The 22,450-nt window shown below is 36.3% G+C and overlaps 1 protein-coding gene across 2 annotated transcripts in view; it reads right to left on the bottom strand.

The window, feature by feature from the left end:
• Positions 1 to 609: 609 nt before the first annotated feature.
• NELL1 (neural EGFL like 1) overlaps positions 610 to 22,450 on the bottom strand; it is an 869,596-nt gene continuing 847,755 nt past the window's right edge. For both annotated transcript variants that reach the window (XM_019947892.3, XM_019947894.3), the window contains 3 exons: positions 5,284 to 5,460; positions 2,776 to 3,000; positions 610 to 1,047 (listed from right to left, as the gene is read on the bottom strand). In XM_019947892.3, the coding sequence (XP_019803451.2) occupies positions 997 to 1,047; positions 2,776 to 3,000; positions 5,284 to 5,460 (453 nt within the window). In that variant the 3' untranslated portion in view covers positions 610 to 996. The remainder of the gene's footprint in view (positions 1,048 to 2,775; positions 3,001 to 5,283; positions 5,461 to 22,450) is intronic.

Genomic DNA, 22,450 nt, shown 5'->3' with positions numbered 1-22,450 from the left:
CTCTACCATATGTGATGTGGCATGATTTAGTAGAAAATATCATTGGACAGGCATCAGGAGACCTGGTTATCAATCCCAATGTGTTTGTTATAAATCAACTAGATCTGAACAAATTAGTGGACTGGGATACATTAATTTACTCTTATATAATGTAGGAATAACACCATGCACCTCTCCTATAGTGACAACTTGTATTAAAAAGGATGGAAGTCCCTTGTAAGTAAGTTATCAAATACTATATAAAACCGATGCAAGGATACGTTCTCTTTCAATGCCAGAAAAGTCTGCAAGCATTGCTGTTTCTAAATTGTGGCTTAAGATTTTGTTTCATTTTGTTTGTAAGAGGGAGGAGAAAGTTCTTTTTCAAATAATTATTTATGTTTGTGGTCCCCTCTTTAACATATCATAATTGCTTTCAGCTTGCTTAAGCTGAACGAGTGGGTATCTAGGTGTGTTCAACAGTTTGAAATGTAAGTAAGATGCAGTTAGGCTCTACATACACATATTAATACATTTCACAGGAATCTCAATACCAAGTATTCAGTGGATGGGACAAAAATCACAACAGGCAACTTTATTTGTAGAATTTGATCCACAAATCCAGAAAAAATAAACAAAAGGAGCCGAGCCTCTATTATGTTAGTACACAAAATAAACAAAAAAATACATCAACATTTACCATGAGATCATTTAAATGTGTCTGCAAATAATCTGATAAGGGAAACGTGATTTACAACATGGGAAACTTTTTTTTTTTTTTAAAACCACCATAGACTTAAATGCACTGCGCTGTAGGTCATCTAGACTAGGTTAGCAAGAATGAGCAACGTGGTAGGTCCAAAAGGTAAACCCCCAAACACCTTCCTTCAGTGGAAACTTTGGTAATTGTCTGTGGTTAAAAACAAAAAACTAAAAACACCAACTCCTGTTCTTCATCATGTTGGATGGTTATTTTGTCCATTTTTCTCCCACGATGATGAGTCCATTTTAAATACTTCAATTATTATGAAGACACTCCAAATCCACAGAACAGCAGACACTTCCATTCTGTGCATCAAGACACAAGCATTAGCCAATGAGACATAGACTATAAATCAATATGTAGTGTCCACCTTTATATTCAAAATGACCATCTACATGTTGAGACCAACTCCATGAATGCTATAAAAAAATTACTAGAAAAATGCCAAAGATTTATGAGACCCTTCAGGGTCCCTCTTGTTGGCTACTGCTGGCAGTGCAACTTCATACACCCCTGTCTGAGCTCAGACCAGGTTTGTTTGAGACTCCTCTGTATTTCCAAGTTGTCTGTTTACACAACTTATTCACTGGACTTACTCTAAATGAGATTCTTTCCAAAAATAACCCCCTGAAAGATAAATTGCCATTAATAATACTAGTCAAAAGTACCAAAAGAGTCTGAAAATAACTCCAAAATGGCTTACAGAAAGGTGGGCATGTTAGGGGTAAATATAGACTATCTCATGGTGACTGTGAAGGGGATGGTACATATCAATTTTTGGGAATTCATGAAAAATCAATTACATGTATTAATGTAAATATACCTTTATAATCCTCCTAAATGAATCTCAAACCTAAGCTCAGAAAAATAATACTAAATAACATAGGTCTCCACATCTCCTGGTCATTGTGTTTGATGGGGCTGAAGGTACAATGGGACCATGACTCTTGCTATATGAAGCTTGATGTCCTTTATGTATTGGGCTGCATTTTAAGATGGTACTTTTCAGGAAGGAGAAAAGAATCCACATTTAACAGCATAAAAAGACAAGTTGGGATCCTTCCACTGATGCCTGAAGCTGAGCCAGGATTTGATAGACTTGAATGGACTAATATATATATATATATTTTTTTTTTTTTTTAAATATTTATTTATTTTGCGGTACGCGGGCCTCTCACTGTTGTGGCCTCTCCCCTTGCGGAGCACAGGCTCCGGACGCGCAGGCTCAGCGGCCCTGGCTCACGGGCCTAGCCGCTCCGCGGCATGTGGGATCTTCCTGGACAGGCACAAACCCGTGTCCCCTGTATCGGCAGGAGGACTCTCAACCACTGTGCCACCAGGGAAGCCCAGGCACTAATATTTTTAACATGCTTAATCATGGGAATCTTAAGCAGATGTTTCGGCAGAAATTTGACCCTGCCTAACCCTTGCTTCAAGTTGACTACAGTCATAGCTCTTCATAAGCTTTGAAGGTAGGAAGGGGTCAGTTGTTAATTTTAATGACATATGAGGATGCCTCATGGTAACTCCTCCAAAAAGATAGGCAAATAATCACAATTAATTAAATCGTGCAGCAAGAGTTTCAAGTCCCTGCATTTGGTACTGTGATAGTTAAACAAAGCAAAAAACTTCATAGATTTATAGAACACTTTCTTCTAACATTGGCAGTTTCATGAAAGAGCTTATAAAAATTTCCAGGATGAAAAAGATTTTTTTTTTTTACTTTTTAATATGCAGGTCAAAATAGCTTAAATCAGCCATAATTGGGCCTAGTGCAATTGTTTAAATCCTGTATTTTAAAAGGCAAAAGAGAGGACTATTTTATTCCATGGTTATCATTTGGAATTTGCCTTAATACACGGTACAGCTACAATCCATTCAGACAGATTAACCTCTGGGGAGAAGCAAATGCCTGCCTGTGTTTCCACCATGCCCCTTGGAACCTGTGCCTTCAGAAACATCAGGAGTGGACCTCCTGCAGGTGTTCTCTGGCAATTGTTCAAGGCCTGGTTATCCTCAGGACACCCAATTACCTTGCATTTGCAGGTTGTGCAGGGAGATCCAGTCATTGTCCACACTGAGCCACTAAGCCTAGAAAGGCCGTAGCTGTCCAGGCAAGTTTTTCTGATGTCATAGGCGATGTTATCAGCCAGGCAGGGGTCACTGACACAGCGGGGACAACATTCCCCTTCCAAGATGGTTGTGTACTCACAGCTCAAATTGGGGCAAGTGAGCGGCCAGCAATCTACCTCTCCTTCCTGTGGAGAGAAAGCCAAAATACTTCATCATTGACCTTATGCACAATCCTGTTGCCAAAGTCCCAGAGGGGGAAATTCTCAGGAATCTCCATCACTGTCCTCACTGACTGTTGCTACTTTGCATCATTATGGGTATGATGTGTTTCCTCCTTGAAGAACAAATACAGACATCGCCTCCTCCAGAGTGCTTTTGCTGACTGTCTATACTGTAGCCACGGAAAGAGTTCGGTCCCATCTCTGCGTGCCAATGGCAACCCATAATTATTTTTATCGTGAGACTTATCATAATTATCAATACAATTCCAGTTTACATTTTGAGCTTTCAGGTTTTGGGCTTGTTCCTTTATCCCCCCATGCTTAGCACAGTTCTGGTCAATGAATGCTAAACAAATGAACAAATAGATGATAAGGTACTGAGCTACTGTGTAAAGAGAAATCTCTTTCCCTTAAGGTCAAAGAGGAACTTAAACCACTGTACTATTTCAATAACAACATGCACTGAGTTGCTTATATTGGATTTAAAATTGAGGTTGGGCAATATCAGGAGAACAATTTCATAATGGTTTTGAATGTAATGTCTGGCTAGTGACACATCACAAATGTGTGTAAGGTGTTACAGTTCAGACAGAGCCTCCAAGTATTCCAGGATGTGGCCACGGTGGCTCCACTGAGCTGCACATAGTACAGACTACTACCTATGTAGCCTCTTCCATTATCATGACACTCATTATAATTTATGCAAACGCATGCCTAATTATTCAGTCAGCTTCACAAGACTATGGCCTTTAGTCAGCTTCATGATAGACCGTGTCTGTCATGCTCACTGTTATATCATCCAGAGTCTGGCACATGCAAACTATTGATATTTATTAAATATAAGCCACTTTATTCTCAAGTCGCTATTAAGTTATATTCAGCAGCTTCGGTTCTCCCAGGAAATAATAACCTTAGGGTCTGGGGATGAGAGAGGATACTGTTTTGAAATTCTATGAAAATATCATGTCTAAAATTAATACCAGTTTTACTGATTGCCTGATGATTGGCTTCTTCAAAGAGAAATGTAATTTTCCAGGCTGATGTGGAACCTAATTCTATAGTTGTGTTGTGTTTGCCTGTTCTTGAATGGGAGATGTAAGAATGGCTATGATTTGAATATATCTGAGTTATACTCCTCAGTATTAGGAGTGACTAAGAAGGATTTGTTTCTATTAAGATTATCTGCACATTTGCCAGGTGACTTTAGAAAATCCAATAGAAATTTACAGCACAGTTTTTCTAAATGCCTGTCTTTATACAGTATCCATAGACTGAATCATTAATTTTAGCAAATGTTAAATTATGGAACACAGCTAACAGTTTCCATTACAAGTTGACTTAGTTATGACTTAGCTCCACTGGCTATAATTACCTCAGAGATGGAACATCATATTCACTATGATAATGTGTCTTAACAGTCTTTGCAACATTAGAAATCTTTGTGTTATATAATTTGAAACAGAAAGAACCAGGTCCAGAAATTAAGGTTTTCCTCTGGACTTTCTCTAACCTGATTATATCATTAGTATCCCCATATTAAGATACAAAATAACCTTCATTTTTCTACATTAAGGTTTAGCACTGTAAAACAAATTTTTCAATCTAGGAAATATGGACAATAGTAACTACTGTTCACTAAGTACCTTCTATGTGTCAAGTACTACACTTGCCTTTCACATCACTGATCTTCACAACAGCCCTGCAAAATAGGTGCCCATCCACTTGTGCACACTGAAGGAAAGAATGATCAAGTAAAATGTTAGGACTTGCCCAAGTTAATTACACGCATGTTGCATGTGGGAGAACCAGGACTGTCTCTATGACCTAGAATCAATATCAATCCTTGATATTTCTACTATGTTCTGCTATCTCTGATATTGAAAGCTTTAATGGTAATGTCCCAAGAAATGAAAGATTTGACTCTGTAAGAACTATAAGTCCCCATCAAGGCTTTGAAAGCCTTCTATCATGTGGGGAATTTTATTGATCTGGAGTGGCTAAAAAGTAGCAATTGTAAACTAACTTAGACCAAATCTGTGCTATAAATGTCCTTTCTGTCTTACATGGTGTTTTAAATAGTAGAATACTAATGTCTTCTGGAAGAACATATGCCCTGTAATTAGCCACAGGACCCACAACTCCCTGCACAGGATCACAAATCGCAGGAAACTAAATCCCACAGACAACTGAGCTTGTAAACCCCTCCAGAATATATAGGATAACACACTCTAAAGGAAGCCAACATACCAGACACCGGCACTGCTGGCAACTGTGAGTCCAGTTGTCTCCACTACGATAGAGCTTGTGTCCATTTTGATCTAAACATTGACTTGTGACCCTGGTGTCACACTCTGGGCAACAGAAAAGGTCAACGCTTGGATTCTGGCAATCACAAGCTGTCCGCCGGCAGAATATCTTCCCATCCTGTTTAGAAATGAGATTAAGGAGGTTTCATCATTAGGGAAACAATAAGCTGCACTATGGAAACCAAATCTTATAAACACTTTACAGAGCACATAGGAAAGATTTCTGGTCAGAGTGCTCCCCTAGCCACCTCCCATTTTGCTCGAAACAGATGCACACATGTATACTCATATATACACACCCTGCCTTTCCCTGACCTTGCCTGCAGGGCAGCCCAAGTAAACATGGAGACATTTCTAAGTTGCAGAGGGAAGTCAATATGTTCTTTCAAACTTTTCTTCTAAATGTTTCTTAAAAATCATATTTCTAAGTAACATTATAACTCAGCAGCTAAAAATGCATAAACAGTCAAGCACTCATTTGAGTGGAAAATCATGCTCCTGTACTTTTCCCAGTTCACAATGAACAACCTAATACATTCAAATGCATTCATCTAATTTTATTTCTGGCTCAACTCTGGGAGGAAGTCTGACTATACCCTTTTTACAGAAGAATTAACTGAGGCCCAGAGAGGCTAAAAGACTTACCTAGTAACACAGAGGTAGCAATTCTCTAAGCACCACCACCAGATATTCTGGTTTCAAAATAATTTTTCTTCTACAAGGTAGCTTTTAGGTTGTTTATTATAAGGAGCTACAATAAGGTGTCACTTCCCACCTTGAGGCAGCTCCCCAAATTATAGGCAGAGTACAATTTCTGGAATAATGGCCCTGAACACTCAGAAGGGATTGAAGGTCAACAGCACTCAAACGTTAAGATAGACCGTTTTGCAGTGTTTCTCATTTATATGTCTGTTGCTCACGGTAACTTCTCATCTCAGACAATGAAGAGCTAAAAATTTAAGGTGAGACATGTGGCCACCTTTTATGGTTATAACTGCTTTGCTGAATATTTACAAAACCAGAGAATCTCAGGGCCAGAATACACCTTAGAGGACACATAACCAAACTTTCTGACCTATACTTGATTAGTCTAGAGCAACCATATTCAAAAGTCATCAAGCCTGTGCTTAAAGCTCTCCGGTCTTGAAGAACTCACCACCATGGAAGGTATTCTAATTACGCAACTCTGTATCTTTCTGAATGTTAAAAATTGCACTTTTTCTTGCCCATCTTCATTGATCCTTGTTTACACCCTTGTAATCATAGAACTCCCCATCCCTTCGATCACATTTTTACTCTTTGTTCTTAGAAGAGAGCTCTTGCGTCTCCTCTGAATCATCTCATCTCTAGATTAAACATCTCTAATTTTTTGACCATTCCCCATAGTTTTGAATCTTCTCACTGTTGTTGTGGCCACTTTCTTTTATAAATTTTTAATTGTTTTTATTTTTAAATATCTTATTTTTAAAAATTTTTATTGAAATATACTTGATTTACAAAGTGTTGTTTTTAGCTGTACAGCGAAGTGATTGTTATACATACATGTAGATATATATTTTCTTTTTCTTTTTTACATTTTCTTCCATTATAGGTTATTACAAGATATTGAGTATAGTTCCCTGTGCTATACAATAGGTCCTTGTTGGTTATCTATTTTATATATAGTAATGTTTCTATTTTAATCCCTAACTCCTACTTCATCCCCCCATTTCCCCTTTTGTAACCATAAATTGGCTTTCTATGTCTGTGGGTCTATTTCTATTTTGTAAATAAGTTCATTTAATCATTTTTTAGATTTCATACATAAGTGATATCATATAATATCTTTCTCTGTCTCACTTCACTTCGTACGATAATCTCTAGGTCCATCTGTGTTGCTGCAAATGGCATTATCTCATTCGTTTTTTATGGCTGAGTAATATTGCATTGTATATATGTACCACATCTTTATCCATTCCTCCACTGATGGACATTTAGGTTGCTTCCATGTCTTGGCTATTGTAAATAGTGCTGCGAATATTGGGGTGCATGTATCTTTTTGAAGTATGGTTTTCTCCAGATATATGCCCAGGAGTGGGATTGCTGGATCGTATGGTAGTTCCATTTTTAGTTTTGTAAGGAACCTTCATAGTGTTCTCCATGGTGGTTGTACCAAGTTACATTCCCACCAACAGTGTAGGAGGGTTCCCCTTTCTCCACACACTCTCTAGCATTTATTGTTTGTAGACTTTTTGATGATGGCCATTCTGACCAGTGTGTGGTGATACCTCATTGTGGATTTGATTTGCATTTCTCTGATAATTAGTGATGTTGAGCATCTTTTCATGGCTTTTTGGCCATCTGTATGTCTTCTTTGGAGAAATGTCCATTTAGATCTTTTGCCCATTTTTTGATTGGGTTGTTGTTTATTTGTTTGTTTTGCACATAGAGCTGCATGAGCTGTTTGTATATTTTGGAGATAAATCCCTTGTCAGTCACCTTGTTTGCAAATAATTTCTCCCATTCTGTAGGTTGTCTTTTCGTCTTGTTTATGGTTTCCTTTGCTGTGCAAAAGCTTTTAAGTTTAACTAGGTTCCATTTGTTTATTTTTGTTTTTATTTTCATTACTCTAGGAGGTAGATCCTAAAAGATATTGTTGCAATTTATGTCACAGAGCGTTCTGCCTATGTTTTCCTCTAAGAGTTTTATAGTGTCCAGCTTTACACTTAGGTCTTTAATCCATTTTGAGTTTATTTTTGTGAAAGGTATGAGAGAATGTTCTAATTTCATTCTTTTACATGTAGCTGTCCAGTTTTCCCAGCACCACTTATTGAAGAGACTGTCTTTTCTCCATTGTATATTCTTGCCGCCTTTATTGTAGATTAACTGACCATAGGTGCATGGGTTTATTTCTGGGCTTCCTATACTGTTTCCTTAATCTATATTTCTCTTTTTGTGCCACTACCATACTGTTTACTGTAGCTTTGTACTATAGTCTGAAGTCAGGGAGCCTGATTTCCTCCAGCTCTGTTTTTCGTAGGATTGCTTTGGCTATTCAGGGTCTTTTTGTGTTTTCATACAAATTTTAAAAGTTTTTGTTCTAGTTCCGTGAAAAATGCCATTGGTAATTTTATAGGGATTGCACTGAATCTCTAGATCACCTTGGGTAGTATAGTCATTTTCACAATATTGATTCTTCCAATCCAAGAACATGGTATATCTTTTCATCTGTTTGTATCACTTTCTGTTTCTTTCATCAGCATCTTATAGTTTTCAGAGTGCAAGTTTTTGCCTCCTTAGGTCGGTTTATTCCTAGGTAGTTAATAATTTTAGATGCAGTGGTGAATGGAATTGTTTCCTTAATTTGTCTTTCTGAATTTCTGTTGTTAGTGTATAGAAATACAAGAGATTTCTGTGTATTAATTTTCTATTCTGCAACTTTACCAAATTCATTGATGAGCTCTAGTAGTTTATGGTAGTGCCTTTAGAATTTTCTATGTATAGTATGATGTCATCTGCAAACAATGACAGTTTTACATCTTTTCCATTATGAATTTTTCTCTTTCTTTTTCATCTCTAATTGCATGGCTAGGACTTCCAAAACTATATTGAATAAAAGTGGTGAGAGTGGACATCCTTGTCTTGTTCCTGATCTTAGAGGAAATGCTTTCCGCTTTTCACCATTGAGAATGTCAGCTGTGGGTTGCCATATATGGCCTTTATTATGTTGAGGAAAGTTCCCTCTACGACCACTTTCTGGGGAGATTTTTTTTTTATCATAAATAGTATAAAATTTTGTCAAAAGTGTTTTCTGCATCTATTGAGATGATCATATGGTTTTTTTCTTCAGTTTGTTGATGTGGTGTTTCATACTGATTGATTTGTAGATATTGAAGAATCCTTGCATCCCTGGGACAAATACCACTTGATCATAGTGTATGACCCTTTTAATGTATTGTTGGATTTGGCTGGCTAGTACTTCATTGAGTATTTTTGCATTTATGTTCATCAGTGATATTGGCCTGTAATTTTCCTTTTTGTGGTATCTTTGTCTGGTTTTGGTATCAGAGTGATAGTGGCCTCACAGAATTAGCTTGGGGGTATTCCTTCCTCTGCAAATTTATGGTAGAGTTTCAGAAGGACAGGTGCTAATTCTCCCCTAAATGTTTGATAGAATTTGTCTGTGAATACATCTGTTTTTTATTTGTTTGTTGGGAATTCTTTAATCACAGTTTCAAGTTCAGTGCTTGTGGTTGGTCTGTTCATATTTTCTACCTCTTCCCGCTTCACACTTGGGAGATTGTACCTTTCTAAGAATTTGTCCATTTCTTCCAGGTTGTCCATTTATTGGCATATAGTTGCTTGTGGAGTCTCTTATGATCATTTGTATTTCTGTGATGTCAGTTTTAACTTCTCCTTTTTCATTTCTAATTCTATTGATTTGAGCCCTTTCCCTCTTTTTCTTGATGAGTCTTGCTAAAGGTTTATCAATTTTGTTTATCTTTTCCAAGAGCCAGCTTTTAGTTTCATTGATCTTTTCCAATGTTTTCTTCACCTCTATTTCATTAATTTCTTCTCTGATCTTATGAGTTCTTTGCTTCTACTAACTTTCACTTTCGTTTGTTCTTCTTTCTGTACTTGCTTTAGGTGTAAGGGTAGGTTGTTTGAGATTTTTCTTGTTTCCTGAGGTAAGATTGTGTTGCTATAAACTTCCCTCTTAGATCTGTTTTTGTTGTGTCCTATAGGTTTTGGATCGTCGTGTTTTCATTGTCATTTTTCTCTAGGTATTTTTTGATTTCCTCTTTGATTTCTTCAGTGATCCATTGGTTGCTTCGTAACGTATTTTTTAGCCTCCGTGTGTTTGTGCTTTTTACAGTATTTTTCCTGTATTTGATTTCTAATCTCATAGCATCATGGTCAGAAAAGATGCTTGATGTGATGTCAAATTTCTTAAATTTTACCGAGGCTTAATTTGTGGCCCAAGATGTGATCTATCCTGGAGAACGTTCCATGTGCACTTGAGAGGAAATTGTATCCTGCTGCTTTCAGATGGAATGTTCTACAAATTAAGTCCACCTGTTCTAATGTGTCATTTAAGGCCTGTGTTCCCTTATTGATTTTCTGTCTGGATGACCTGTCCATTGATGCAAGTGGGATGTTAAAGTCCCTCACTATTATTGTGTTACTGTCAATTATCCATTTATGTCTGTAAACATTTGCCTTATATATATTGAGGTGCTCCTATGTTGGGTGCACATATGTTCACAATTGTTTTATCTTTTTCTTGGATTGATCCCTTGGTCATTATGTAGTATCCTTCTTTGTCTCTTGTAACAGTCCTTATTTTACAGTCTATTTTGTCTGATATGAGTATTGCTACTCCAGCTTTCTTTTGATTTCCATTTGCATGGAATACCTTTTTCCATCCCTTCATTTACTGCCACCTTCTTCAACAGTTTTGAGTATTTCCAATAATTGTTGTCATCATCTACCATCAATTTAACATTTATTTCATGTCACATTGTGCCAACTCTTTTATATGCATTGTCACATTTAATACTGATTATTCAGTGGAATAGAAATTTTTATCTCCATTTCTCAAATGAGATAGCTGAATTAGAGAGCTGAATATAATTCCTCAGTAATGGTCTGACCAACACAAAATGAAGTGAGACTCATGGTCACCTTGTTTTAAGTACTGTACTTTTATAAATGCAGCCTGATTTCAATATTTACTTCCTTACTTACTTTGGTTATGTCATAGTGTTGACCTTTATGAGGTTAATGAAGACTAAAACCTCATTAAGCCCTATTGTGTCTTGTGTGGTTAGTTGTTTGGAAGTGTAAAACTTGGTGTTTATCCGTATTGTATTTCATCTTGTTAGATTCATTTCATTTCCCTCGCCTGTCACAATGTTTTCTAAATGCTGTGTCTGTCATTTATCTTAGTTTGTCCTCCTTCAGTTTAGTGACATCTGCAAACTTGATGGGCCTGCCCTTAGGGTCTTCATCTACTTCATGGACAACAATGTTGAATAGGACAGGGCTTGCTGAGATATGTTTACTGCTAGCTAAAGTGGAAATCTTTAAATGCTTTACATTCTTTATGGAGACATGCTGGCTACATATGTAATGAAGTAACAGGTTAAAAAATGCTTTACCTCAAATGGTGTGCATCAGCTCTATTACTAGGAGAAATGACAAGAAATCAGTGTTCAAAATATTAGAGGATGAAAGATTATATGTATATACATGCATACACATACATACATATGCATATATACATATATGTATAAAAGCACACGCATGTTTGCACATATTTATAGAGAGAGCAAGTGAGAGACTCTAGTTAAGCAGATGAACTGTGTCAGGGAATTCAGCTAGTGTGGACAAAGGAGTGTCCAGGTCCTAGGAATTTTTCAACAATAGACCTTCAGCTTATAGCTCATATACCATGATTTTAACTCACTAATATATTTGGTTTAAATAACCATACCCCAAATGACTCCCCTATGGATTTAACAGAAGCTAAGAAAAATGATAGCTATGACATGAAAACATTTGGTCAGCTCAGCTGACCACAATATTACTCTCCCCAAGTATAGAAGGACCAGGTCTTAGGAACCCACATGGCTATTTGTGAACAACATAAAACACAGGGATAGATTCTTCTGGAAGCAGGTACTGTTCAACAGGCAATGGCACCCAATCAGAATGTCAAGTTTTTCTGTGTGTGCTGTTCAAAAGAATGAATAAGAATAAGTGAATAGCCTCCAGGGTTAGTTCAAAGTAATTTCACATCTCATCAATTATGTGAGAATGCCAAATAGGGCCCTCTTAGACTTTAACAGGCTTCAGAACAATAGCCATGTTCACAGTGGCTTTTGAATTACAGGTTAACTGTCAAGAAAATTATTTTCCACTTTTACTGGGAAATAATTGTCATACATCATTGTATAAGTTTAAGGAGTTGCAGCAGAGTGGTGTTTGACTTGCATATATTGTGAAAGGATTACCATAATTGCTTCAGCTAACATCCATTTCCTTATATAGATAAGAAAAAAAAAGTAAAAACAAAAAGAGGTGGAAAAGTTCTCCTTTGATGTTAACTATTAGGATTTACTCTCTTAATAACTTCCCTATATATTAGACAGCAGTGTTAGCTCTAGTTGTCATGATGTACATTACATCCCTAGCACTTACTTGTCTTACAGAAGTTTGTACCTTTTGACCACCTTCTTTCAATCCCCCACCCACCCTCTACTTCTACAAGTCTGATCTCTTATTCTCTGTTTTTGCTTGTTTGTGTGTTTGTTGGGCTTTTTTGATCCCACCTGTAACTGAAATCATACAGTAGTTGTCTTTCTCTGATTTATTTTACTTACCATAATGCCATTGAGGTCCATCCATGTTGTTGCAAATGGTAGGATTTCCTCATTTTTTTCTGGCTGAATAATACTGTGCTGTAAATATATACCACGACTTCTTCATCCACTCATCCATCTATGAACACTTAGGTTGTTTCTGTGTCTTAGCTATTGTAAATAATGCTGCTATGAACATGTGGGTGCAGATATCATTTTGGGTTAGTGTTTTCATTTCCTTTGGATATATTCCCAGTAGCAAAACTGCTGGATCATAGGGTAATTTTATTAAGTTTTTTTTAGGATCCTCCATACTGTTTTCCACAGTGGTCATACGAATTTTCAATCCCACTAACGGTATACAAGGGTTCCCTTTCCTCCACATTCAAGCCAGTATTTGTTATCTCTTGTCCGTTTGATGATGGCCATTTGAACAGGCATGAGGTGATACCTCTTTGTGGTTTTAATGTGCATTTTCTTAATGACTAGTGATGCTGAGCATCTTTTGATGTACCTGTTGGCTTTTCATATATCTTCTTCTGAGAAATGTCTATGCAGGTCCTTAATGCATATTTAGTTGTGTTATTTGTTTTTATGCTATTGAGTTGTATGAGTTCTTTATATATCTTAACCCCTTGTCAGATAGATGGTTTGTAATTTTTTTTCCCATTCCATAGGTTGTATTTTCATTTTGAGGATGGTTTCTTAAGCTGTCCAGAAGTTTTTAGCTTGATGTAGTCCAAACTGTTTATTTTAAAAATTTTGTTGCTTGTGCTTTAGGTGTCATATAAAAAAATCATTACCATGACAAGGAGCTTTATTCCTATTTTTTCTTCTAAGTGTTTCATGGTTTAAGTTCTTACATTTAAATCTTAATCCATTTTGAATTTTTGTGAATGGTGTAAAATAGTGGTGCAGTTTTATTTTTACATATGAATATTCAATTATCCCTGCAGCATTTATTGAAGAGATGTTTTTTCTCCTCCATTGAGTATTCTTGGCTCCCTTGTCAAGTATTAGTTGACCATATGTGCTTGGTTTTATTTCTGAGCTCTTGATCCTGTTCCAGTGGTTCATTTGTCTGTTTTTATGCTTGTGTAATACTCTTTTGATGATGATAGCTTAATAGTATAGCTTGAAATGAGAAAGTGTGATGCCAACTGCTTTGCTCTTCTTTCTATTTCTTTGTTATTTGGATCTTCTGAGGTTCCATATAAATTTTAGGAGTATTTTTTCCACTTCTGTAAAAACTGCCATTGAAATCTTGATAGGAATTGCATTAAATCTACAGATGTCTTTTGGTAGTACTGACATTTTAAAAATATTAATTCTTTCATTTCATGAATATGGGATATGTTTCCATTTATTTTTATCTTCTTTAATTTCTTTCATCAGTGTCTTGTAGATTTCAGAGTAGAGATCTTTCACCTCCTTAGGTAAATTTATTCCTAAGTATTTTATTGTTTTTGATGCTATTGTAAATGGGATCAATTTCTTTCTTTTTCAGAAAATTCATTGTTAGTATATAGAAACATGACTGATTTTTGTATGTTAATTTTGTATCTTGCAAATTTACTGAATTTTTTTATTAGATCTCATAGATTTTGGTTGAGTCTTAGGATTTTCTCTATACAAAATCATGTCATCTGCAAATAGAGACAATTGTACTTCTCCCTTTCCAGTTCTGATACCTATTATTGCTTTTTTACCCTGACTTCTCTAGCTAGGACTTCTAGCACCATGTTGATAGGAAGGGTGAGAGTGAGCACCCTTGTCTTGTTGCTGATCTTAGAGGAAAAGCTTGCAACATTTTAATATCGAGTATGATGTTAGCTGGAGGCTTATGTCATATATGGCCTTTATTATGTTGAGGCATGTTCCTTCCATGCCTAATTTGCTAAGAGTTTTTATTATGAAGAAGAGATGTTGAATTTTGTCAGATGTTTTTCTGCTTCTATTGAGATGTTCATATGGGTCTTTAATTATTTTAACGTGATGTATCACATTGATTGATTTGCCTATGTTGAACCATCCTGGTATCCAAGGGATAATCCCACGTGGTTATGGTGAATGATTCCTTTAATGTGCTGCCAAATTTGGTTTGCTAGTATTTTGAGAATTTTTGCATATATACACATCAGGGATATTGGCCTATAGTTTTCTTTCTACTAGGGTCCTGTCCTGGTTTTGTTAAAAGGAAAATGCTGGCCTTGGAAAAAGATTTAGGGAGTGTTCCCTCTTCTTCAGTTTTTTTGGGGAAGACTTTGAGAAGGATGGGTGTTAATTATTCTTTCCTTATTTCATTCCTTCCTTCCTTCATTCTTTATTTTAATTGAATCATAGTTGATTTACATTTTATTAATCTCAAGTGTACAATAGATTCAATATTTTTATAGATTATACTCTTCAATATTTTTATAGATTATACTCCATGAAAGACATTATAAAATACTGGCTATATTCCCTTTGTTGTACAATATATCCTTGTATCTTATTTATTTTACAAATAGTAGCTTTTAACTCTTAATCCCTTACCCCTGTCTTGCCCTTCCCATCATCTTGCCCCTCCCCTCTTCCTTCTTCCTACTGGTAACCACTGGTTTGTTGTCTATATCTGAGCCTTGTTGTTGTTGTTGTTGTTATATTCATTCACTTGCTTTATTTTTTAGATTCCACATGTGTTATAACATACCATCTTTCTCTGACTTATTGCACTAAGCATAATGCCCTCTAGGTCCATCCATGTTGTTACAAATGGCAAAATTTAATTCTTTTTTTATGGCTGAGCAATATTCCATTGTATGTGTGCTTGTGTGTATATGTTTGTATGTGTCTGTATATACCACATTTTCTTTATCCATTCATTTGTTGATGGAAACTTAGGTTGCTTCCATATCTTGGCTAGTGTAAGTAATGCTGCTGTGAACATTGGGGTGCATGTATCTTTTCAAATTAGTGTTTTCATTTTCTTTAGATATATACCCAGGAGTGGAATTGCTGGTCATATGGTAGTTATATTTTTAGTTTTTTCAGGCCTCTCCACACAGTTTTCCACAGTGGCTGCACCAATTTACATTCCCACCAACAGAGTACTAGGTTTTCCCTTTCCTCCACATCCTCATAAACATGTTATTTGTGGTCTGTTTGATGATAGCCATTCTGACAGGTGTGAGGTAATATCTCCTTGTGGTTTTGATTTGTACTTCTCTGATTAGAGACATTGAGTATCTTTTCATGTGCCTGTTGACCATCTGTACGTCTTCTTTGAAAAAATGTCTATTCAGGTCCTCTGATGTTTTTTAATTGGGTTGTTTGTTTTTCTGATATTGAGTTGTATGAGCAGTTTATATATTTGGGATATTAACCTATCATCAGGTATATAATTTGCACGTATATCTCCCATTCTGTAGACAGTCTTTTCTTTTTGTTGATGGTTTTCTTTGCTGTACAAAAGATTTTAAGTTTAATTAGGTACCATTTGTTTGTTGGGGTTTTTTGTTGTTGTTTGTTTGGGTTTTTTTTTGCTTTTGTTTCCTTTTCCTGAGTTGAGAGATGCAAAAACATATTGCTACACTTTATGTCAAAGAGTTTTCTGCCTATGTTTTCCTCTAGGAGTTATGTGGTTTCAGGTCTTACATTTACATCTTTAATCTATTTTTTAATTTTTCTATATGGTGTAAAGAAATGTTCATTATTTTCATGTAGCTGTCCAGTCTTCTCAGCACCACTTCTTGAAGAGACTGTTTTCTCTCTATTGTATATTCTTCCCTATTGTATATTCTTCCCTCTTTTGTTGTAGGTTAATTGATCATAAGTGTGTGAATTTATTTCTGGGCTCTCTATTCTGGTCCATTGATCTATATGTCTGTTTTTGTGCCAGTACTATACTCTTTTGAATACCGTAGCTTCACAGTATAGTCTATAGCCAGGGAGCACAATACCTCCAATTCTGTTCTGTTTTCTCAAAGTTCTGTTCTTTTTTCTCAAGAGTGCTTTTACTATTCAGGGTGTTTTGTGGTTCCAAATCAATGTTAGGATTATATGTCATGGAGTATTTTTATAGAGATTGCATTAAAGCTGTAGATTGCTTTGAGTAATATGGACATCTTAACAATATTAACACATTATTGCCTGGGAGGTTTTTGCAGAAACTAACACCTGTGGCTGGCAGTTTGTGATATAAGTGAATATTGAAACACCTCAAAATCAAACAACATTTGAGCAAATATCAAAAACTTTTTTTTGCACTTACGTATTTATTTGAAACTTTGTACATGTCTTACTAAACCATTCTAATATTTTGTTAGAGTGCTATAGGCAGTATATAGCAGGTACCTCTCTGCAGGGGAACAGAGCATCTATTGCAAATATACCATGTTTCACTGCGCTTTCCCCTGGATAAAGCAGAGTCTACACTTTCTGGTAGCATTTTTTTTTTTAGTCCTGTGTATATTATTTCCTCTAGAATATGTTCTTTTATTTTACCTGATAGTTGACAAGGTGGATCTTTGTGGGGGGCTCTTTTATAAACTCCACAAGAAGGACCAGGTGCAGGGCTACCACTACATTCACCAGAATGGTCCGTTACCCATACTCTCGGTACTGCTAACAAAAATTGTTTGTAAGTCATTTTATTCTGTGCATTAAGGCTACAATAAATTTTAAATGCATTGAATAAACTGCAATTATTCAGAAACCCACTTTATATTATGATTTTTGAGTTTTCTGGAGGATACTGAAGTTTGCCAGATATTGATCGGATCAATCAACTCCTTTCATATATTTATTATACTCTAATATACAAGTGGACTTAGTTATGTGATAGCCAGTCCTCCTGTCTTCCTTTCCTGTAGATGTTGTGGAGGTGTCATGAATAGTTGTCACTATGCAGACTAGCCTCTTGTCTTTCCATATAAGAAGAATCACTTCTCCCGTCTTTAAGAATGTCATTTCTCCTCACTGTAGATTTTCGGATTTCTCCTTTAATTGGTTTGGTAGACCCTGATTCTCTCTTATAGTCCCACAAACTCTGGTTTTGTTTTTCAACAATATTTCAGATGTGAACACACTGTTGTAATAATTGTCTTGGTAAATACGGTGCCATGAACCCAGATAAGGTTGTAGGACTGATAATACTGTTTCTTGCAGTTTCTTTCCTTCACCTGTATAAATTTCAAGGTTGCATATGTATCCAGTTTCACTTTCACTAACCATCCTGACCAAAATTCCATATTTTGTAAGTCTTCCAGGATTATAGGTTTTGAATCTGAGTTGTCCTCTCCACTTTAGCATTGCCTCCTCAAGTGATGGCTCTTGTTTGGGTATATAGAGCAACTGAAATTTTGGTAGAAAATAATCCAAAAGAGGTTTAACTTTTGAAATCCTGTCTGCAGGAAGTAGAGTTTCTGAGTTATCATTAAAGTGAAGAAATGTCATTATTTGTTCAAACCTTCTTCTCATCATAATCTTTGGTAAGATAGGTGTTTCAGTAAGCATCAGTAGACCAATATTCTTTCCAGTGTGATTTTCTTATCTGTCCCATCAAACTTATTAATCTAAGAAACCTCTTCATGTCACTATTGGTTACATCAGTCCATTTTAAAGCCTTATCATACTTTTTATATGATTTTTCATTCTGTTGGTGATACAAGTTTGTTTGAGAAGCTACCAACTCGAAAAAGTTGTTACCGAAAATTAATTGTTATTTCACTAACACTTTGTGGGTAATTACATTCAATAGTTACACCTGACATACCTGTAAAGTCTTCTAATTTTCATGAAATGTTGTCTTCAATCCACTCTAGAAGCAAAGGAGCATTCTCCAGAACCGTGAGTTTCATTTTCACTTTCCATATCAGAATCAGTCACTGAGGTTTTTTCATCTTTTTGTTGGTCTAATATGCACACTGTCTGAATCAGAACTATATTCTGAAGAACTGTCATCTTCGGTGACAGTCAGATATGTCACTCAGATAATCAGAGAAAGTATCTGCATAAAATTTACTGAAAATTTCTTCTTCAAAGTTTCGTGATGTGTCATTTTTGAAAATTTTATGGTAATAAAGTGGCGTTTATAATATACACAAGGTAGGTTGGAACAAAAACCTAATGGAGAAAAATATGAATGATAATGACAACCATAAGTTGTATAATGAACCCTTGGTCAATTTTAAGCTCCAACAACTTTGCACGGTGATGTGAATTGTATCACCCTCTAAAAAACTTACTGACACGTCTCTGGTCAATAAATTGTTAATTCTTTCAATCCAAGAACAAGAGATACCTTTCCATTTTTCTGTTTCATCTTCAATTCCTTTATCAATGTCTCATAGTTTTCAGAGTATTGGTCTTTAACTTCTTGGTTAAGTTTACTTTTATGTAGTTTATTCTTTTTGATGTGACTTTAAACAGGACTGCTTTCTTGATCTCTCTATTAATTCATTCTTAGTGTATACAAAGCAACAGGTTTCTGTATATTAATTTTGTATCCTGCACATATACTGAATTCATTTACTTAATTTTTTTGGCCGAGACTTTAGGATTTTTTAATGTAGTATCACTTCATCTGCAGATAGTGGCAGTTTTACTTCTTTTTCCCTTCCAATTTGGATGTCTTTTATTTCATTTCCTTATCTGATTGCTGTGTCTAGGACTTCCATTACTATGTTAAATAGAAATGGTGAATGTGGGCATCCTTATCTTGTTTCTGATTTCAGAGGAAAAGCTTTAAACTCTTCACCATTGAGTATGATGTTAACTGTGGGTTTGTCATAAATGGTCCTTATTTTTGTAAGCTATGTTTCCTGTTTACCAACATTGATGAGAGCTTTTATCATGAATGGCTGTTGAATTTTGTCAAATGCTTTTTATGTGTCTACTGAGATGATCATTTGATAAAAAGATTTTTTGTCATTTCTTTTGTTAATGAAGTGTATCACATTCATTTTGCAAATAATGGACCATTGTTGCATCCCTGAAATAAATCCCACTTGATCATGGTGTGGATCCTTTTTATATATTGTTAAATTTGGTTTGCTAATATATTGTTGAATTTTTGCATCTATATTTATCAGAGATATTGGTCTGTAATTTTCTTTTTTTGTAGTGTCTGTATGGTTTTGGTATCAGGGTAATGCTGACCTGTAGAATGAATTTGGGAATGTTCCCTCCTCTTCGATTTTTGAAATAGTTTGAGAAAGATAGGTATTATCTCTTTATATTTTTGGGAGAATTCCCCTGTGAAGCCATCCAGTCCTGGACTTCTGTTTGCTGGAAGGTTTATTATTATTATTATTAATTCAATTTCACTAATAGTACTCATTCTATGCAGATTGCCTATTTCTTTGGGATCCAGTCTTGGCAGGCTGTATGTTTCAGAGATTTTTCCATTTCTTCTGGGTATTCAGATTTGATGGCATATAACTGCTCATAGTATTCGCTTATGATTTTTTTGTATCTCTGTAATATTTGTTGTTAATTTCTCCTCATTCATATTTTGTTTACTTGGGTCCTATCGTTTTTCTTGATGAGTCTGGCTAAAGAATTTTCAATTTTATCTTTTAAAAATCCAGCTGTTTAATCTTTTCTATTTTCTTCTGGTCTCTATTTCCTCTCTGATATTATTTCATCTTTTCTGCTGACTTTGGGATTTATGTGTTCTTCTAATTCCTTTAGGTGGTACGTTAGGTTGTTTGAGACTTATTTCTTGAGGTAGGCCTGTATTGCTATAAACTTCCCTCTTAGAACTCCTTTTGTTGGATTTCATAGATTTTGAAAAATTGTGTTTCCATTTTCATTTGTCTCCAGGTATTTTCTGATCTCCCCTTTGGGTTCTTCATTGACCCATTTTTTATTTTTATTTTTTAGTAGCATGTTTATTAGTCTCCATGTGTTTGTGTTTTTCCCATTTTTTTCCTCCTATAATTGATTTCCAGTTTTATACCATTGTGGTCAGAAAAAATGCTTGATATAATTTCTATCCTGTTACATTTGTTGAGACCAGGTTTTTGGCTTAGCATGTAGATCACATGGTAGAGTATCCTAAGTTGCAAGGCTTTCCCTTTAAGTATATCATGCCACTCCCTTCTGGCCTACAAAGTTTCTACAGAAAAATCAGCTAATGGCCTTCAGAATTTTCTCTTTATCTTTAAATTTTGCAATTTTAATTCGGATTTGTCTCTTTGAGTTCATACTGTTTAGGACTCTCTGTGCTTCCTGTACCTGGGTATCTGTTTCCTTCTTCAGGATTGGGAAGTTTTCAGCCATAAGTTCATCAGATACATTTTTGACCCATTTCTCTCTTCTCCTTCTGAGACCCTTATAATGCAAATGTTAGCAGGCTTAATGTTGTCTCTGAGGGTCCCTTAAAATGTCCTCATATTTTAAAATTGTTTTTCTTTTTGCTCTTCTAATTGGGAGATTTCCATTATTCTATCTATCTTCCAGATCACTTGTGAGTTCTCTATTGCCTAGTCTGCTGGTAATTCCTTCTAGTGTGCTTTTATTTCAGTTACTCTTCAACTCTGATGGGTTCTTTTTTATATTTTCTAGTTCCTTCATTTATTTTTTTCCAAGTTCAGTTAGCATTCTTATTACTGATTCTTTGAAATCTTTAACTGGTAAATTATTTGTTTTTTACAATAATGTTTTTTACATTATTTATTTTTTCTTGTTCTTTCTCATTTTGTCTTCTCATTTTGCTTAACTTTCTGTCTCTATGAAAGTAGGTGAAACAGTTACCCATTCCAGTCTTGAAACAGTGTCCTTCTATTGGAGCATTCCTATTAAGTCTGCATTTGTGAAGTGGCTTTGGTGGGAAAGCTGGATCTGAGGTGAATACAGGTCACATCTTCCCCCAGGATGTGTTGGCAGCTATCACCTTGGTGGGAGAGGGGGCAGGAACTGGAATGTCTAGAGCCAGAGCTAGGTGTGAGCTGGAGCTTCTCCCATGCTCAGTGGTTGTCACCCTCCTCCAGGGATGAGGTTGGGGCCCAAGGTGCTGTAGCAGAAGCCTTGAAAGTCAGGTCTGAGGTTATTCTGTTCCAAGTGTGTGCCCTTCCCTCTCCCAGCAATAGCACCTTGGCCCCAGAGGGCAACAGTGCTGGAGAAAGAAGGGCTGGAGCAGGTATCTGGTGCAGGCCAGGGTATGTGCTGTGATGGTCCAGGCGCCCCAGTCAGAGTTTCACACAGCTCCCAATCCACAGCTTCAAAAAGCACCAGCAATGGCCACACTTGCCCCACGCAGATGAAGTGCTAAGTTCGAGCCAAGTGCCCACCCTCCTTGGCAACAACAGCCTTTGCCATAGTGGGGAGCTTATCCAGGGCTATAGGGGCCTGCTTGGGTGCTCAGTGTGTTGAGGCATGTGCTGGGGTGGTAGTAGGAAGCTGGCCAGAGCCCCCATGAAGTTTCAATCTGCTTCCTTCCTTCCTGGGAGTAATCTTCACAAGTTGAATTTGGGGTTCTAAGTCCCACTGGTATTCAAACCAGCTAAGGGGACTTGTCTTCCCAGTTTTAGACCCCAGGGCAGGCTGCCCCATATGTGGTTCAAACCCCTTACTCACCAGGGATGCTCTCTGAACCCATGGTAGCTCCCTCCTCTTCTCTGTCCCCTCTTAGGTGCACAGGTCCTGTCCTGATGGCTTCTCCTCCCTTCCGGAGTCCATGTGGATCTTTTACAGCCTTGGTTGTAGAAAAGTCTTTCTGCCAGTCTCGTTTGTTTTCAGTGAGAATTGCTCCATGTACATATGTATTTTGGATGTGTTCAT

This window comes from Tursiops truncatus, chromosome 8, assembly GCF_011762595.2.
Source record: "Tursiops truncatus isolate mTurTru1 chromosome 8, mTurTru1.mat.Y, whole genome shotgun sequence".
Classification (NCBI taxonomy): Eukaryota; Metazoa; Chordata; class Mammalia; order Artiodactyla; family Delphinidae; genus Tursiops; species Tursiops truncatus.
Note: the sequence above shows the minus strand (reverse complement) of the source record. Positions and strands in the feature narration are given on the sequence as shown.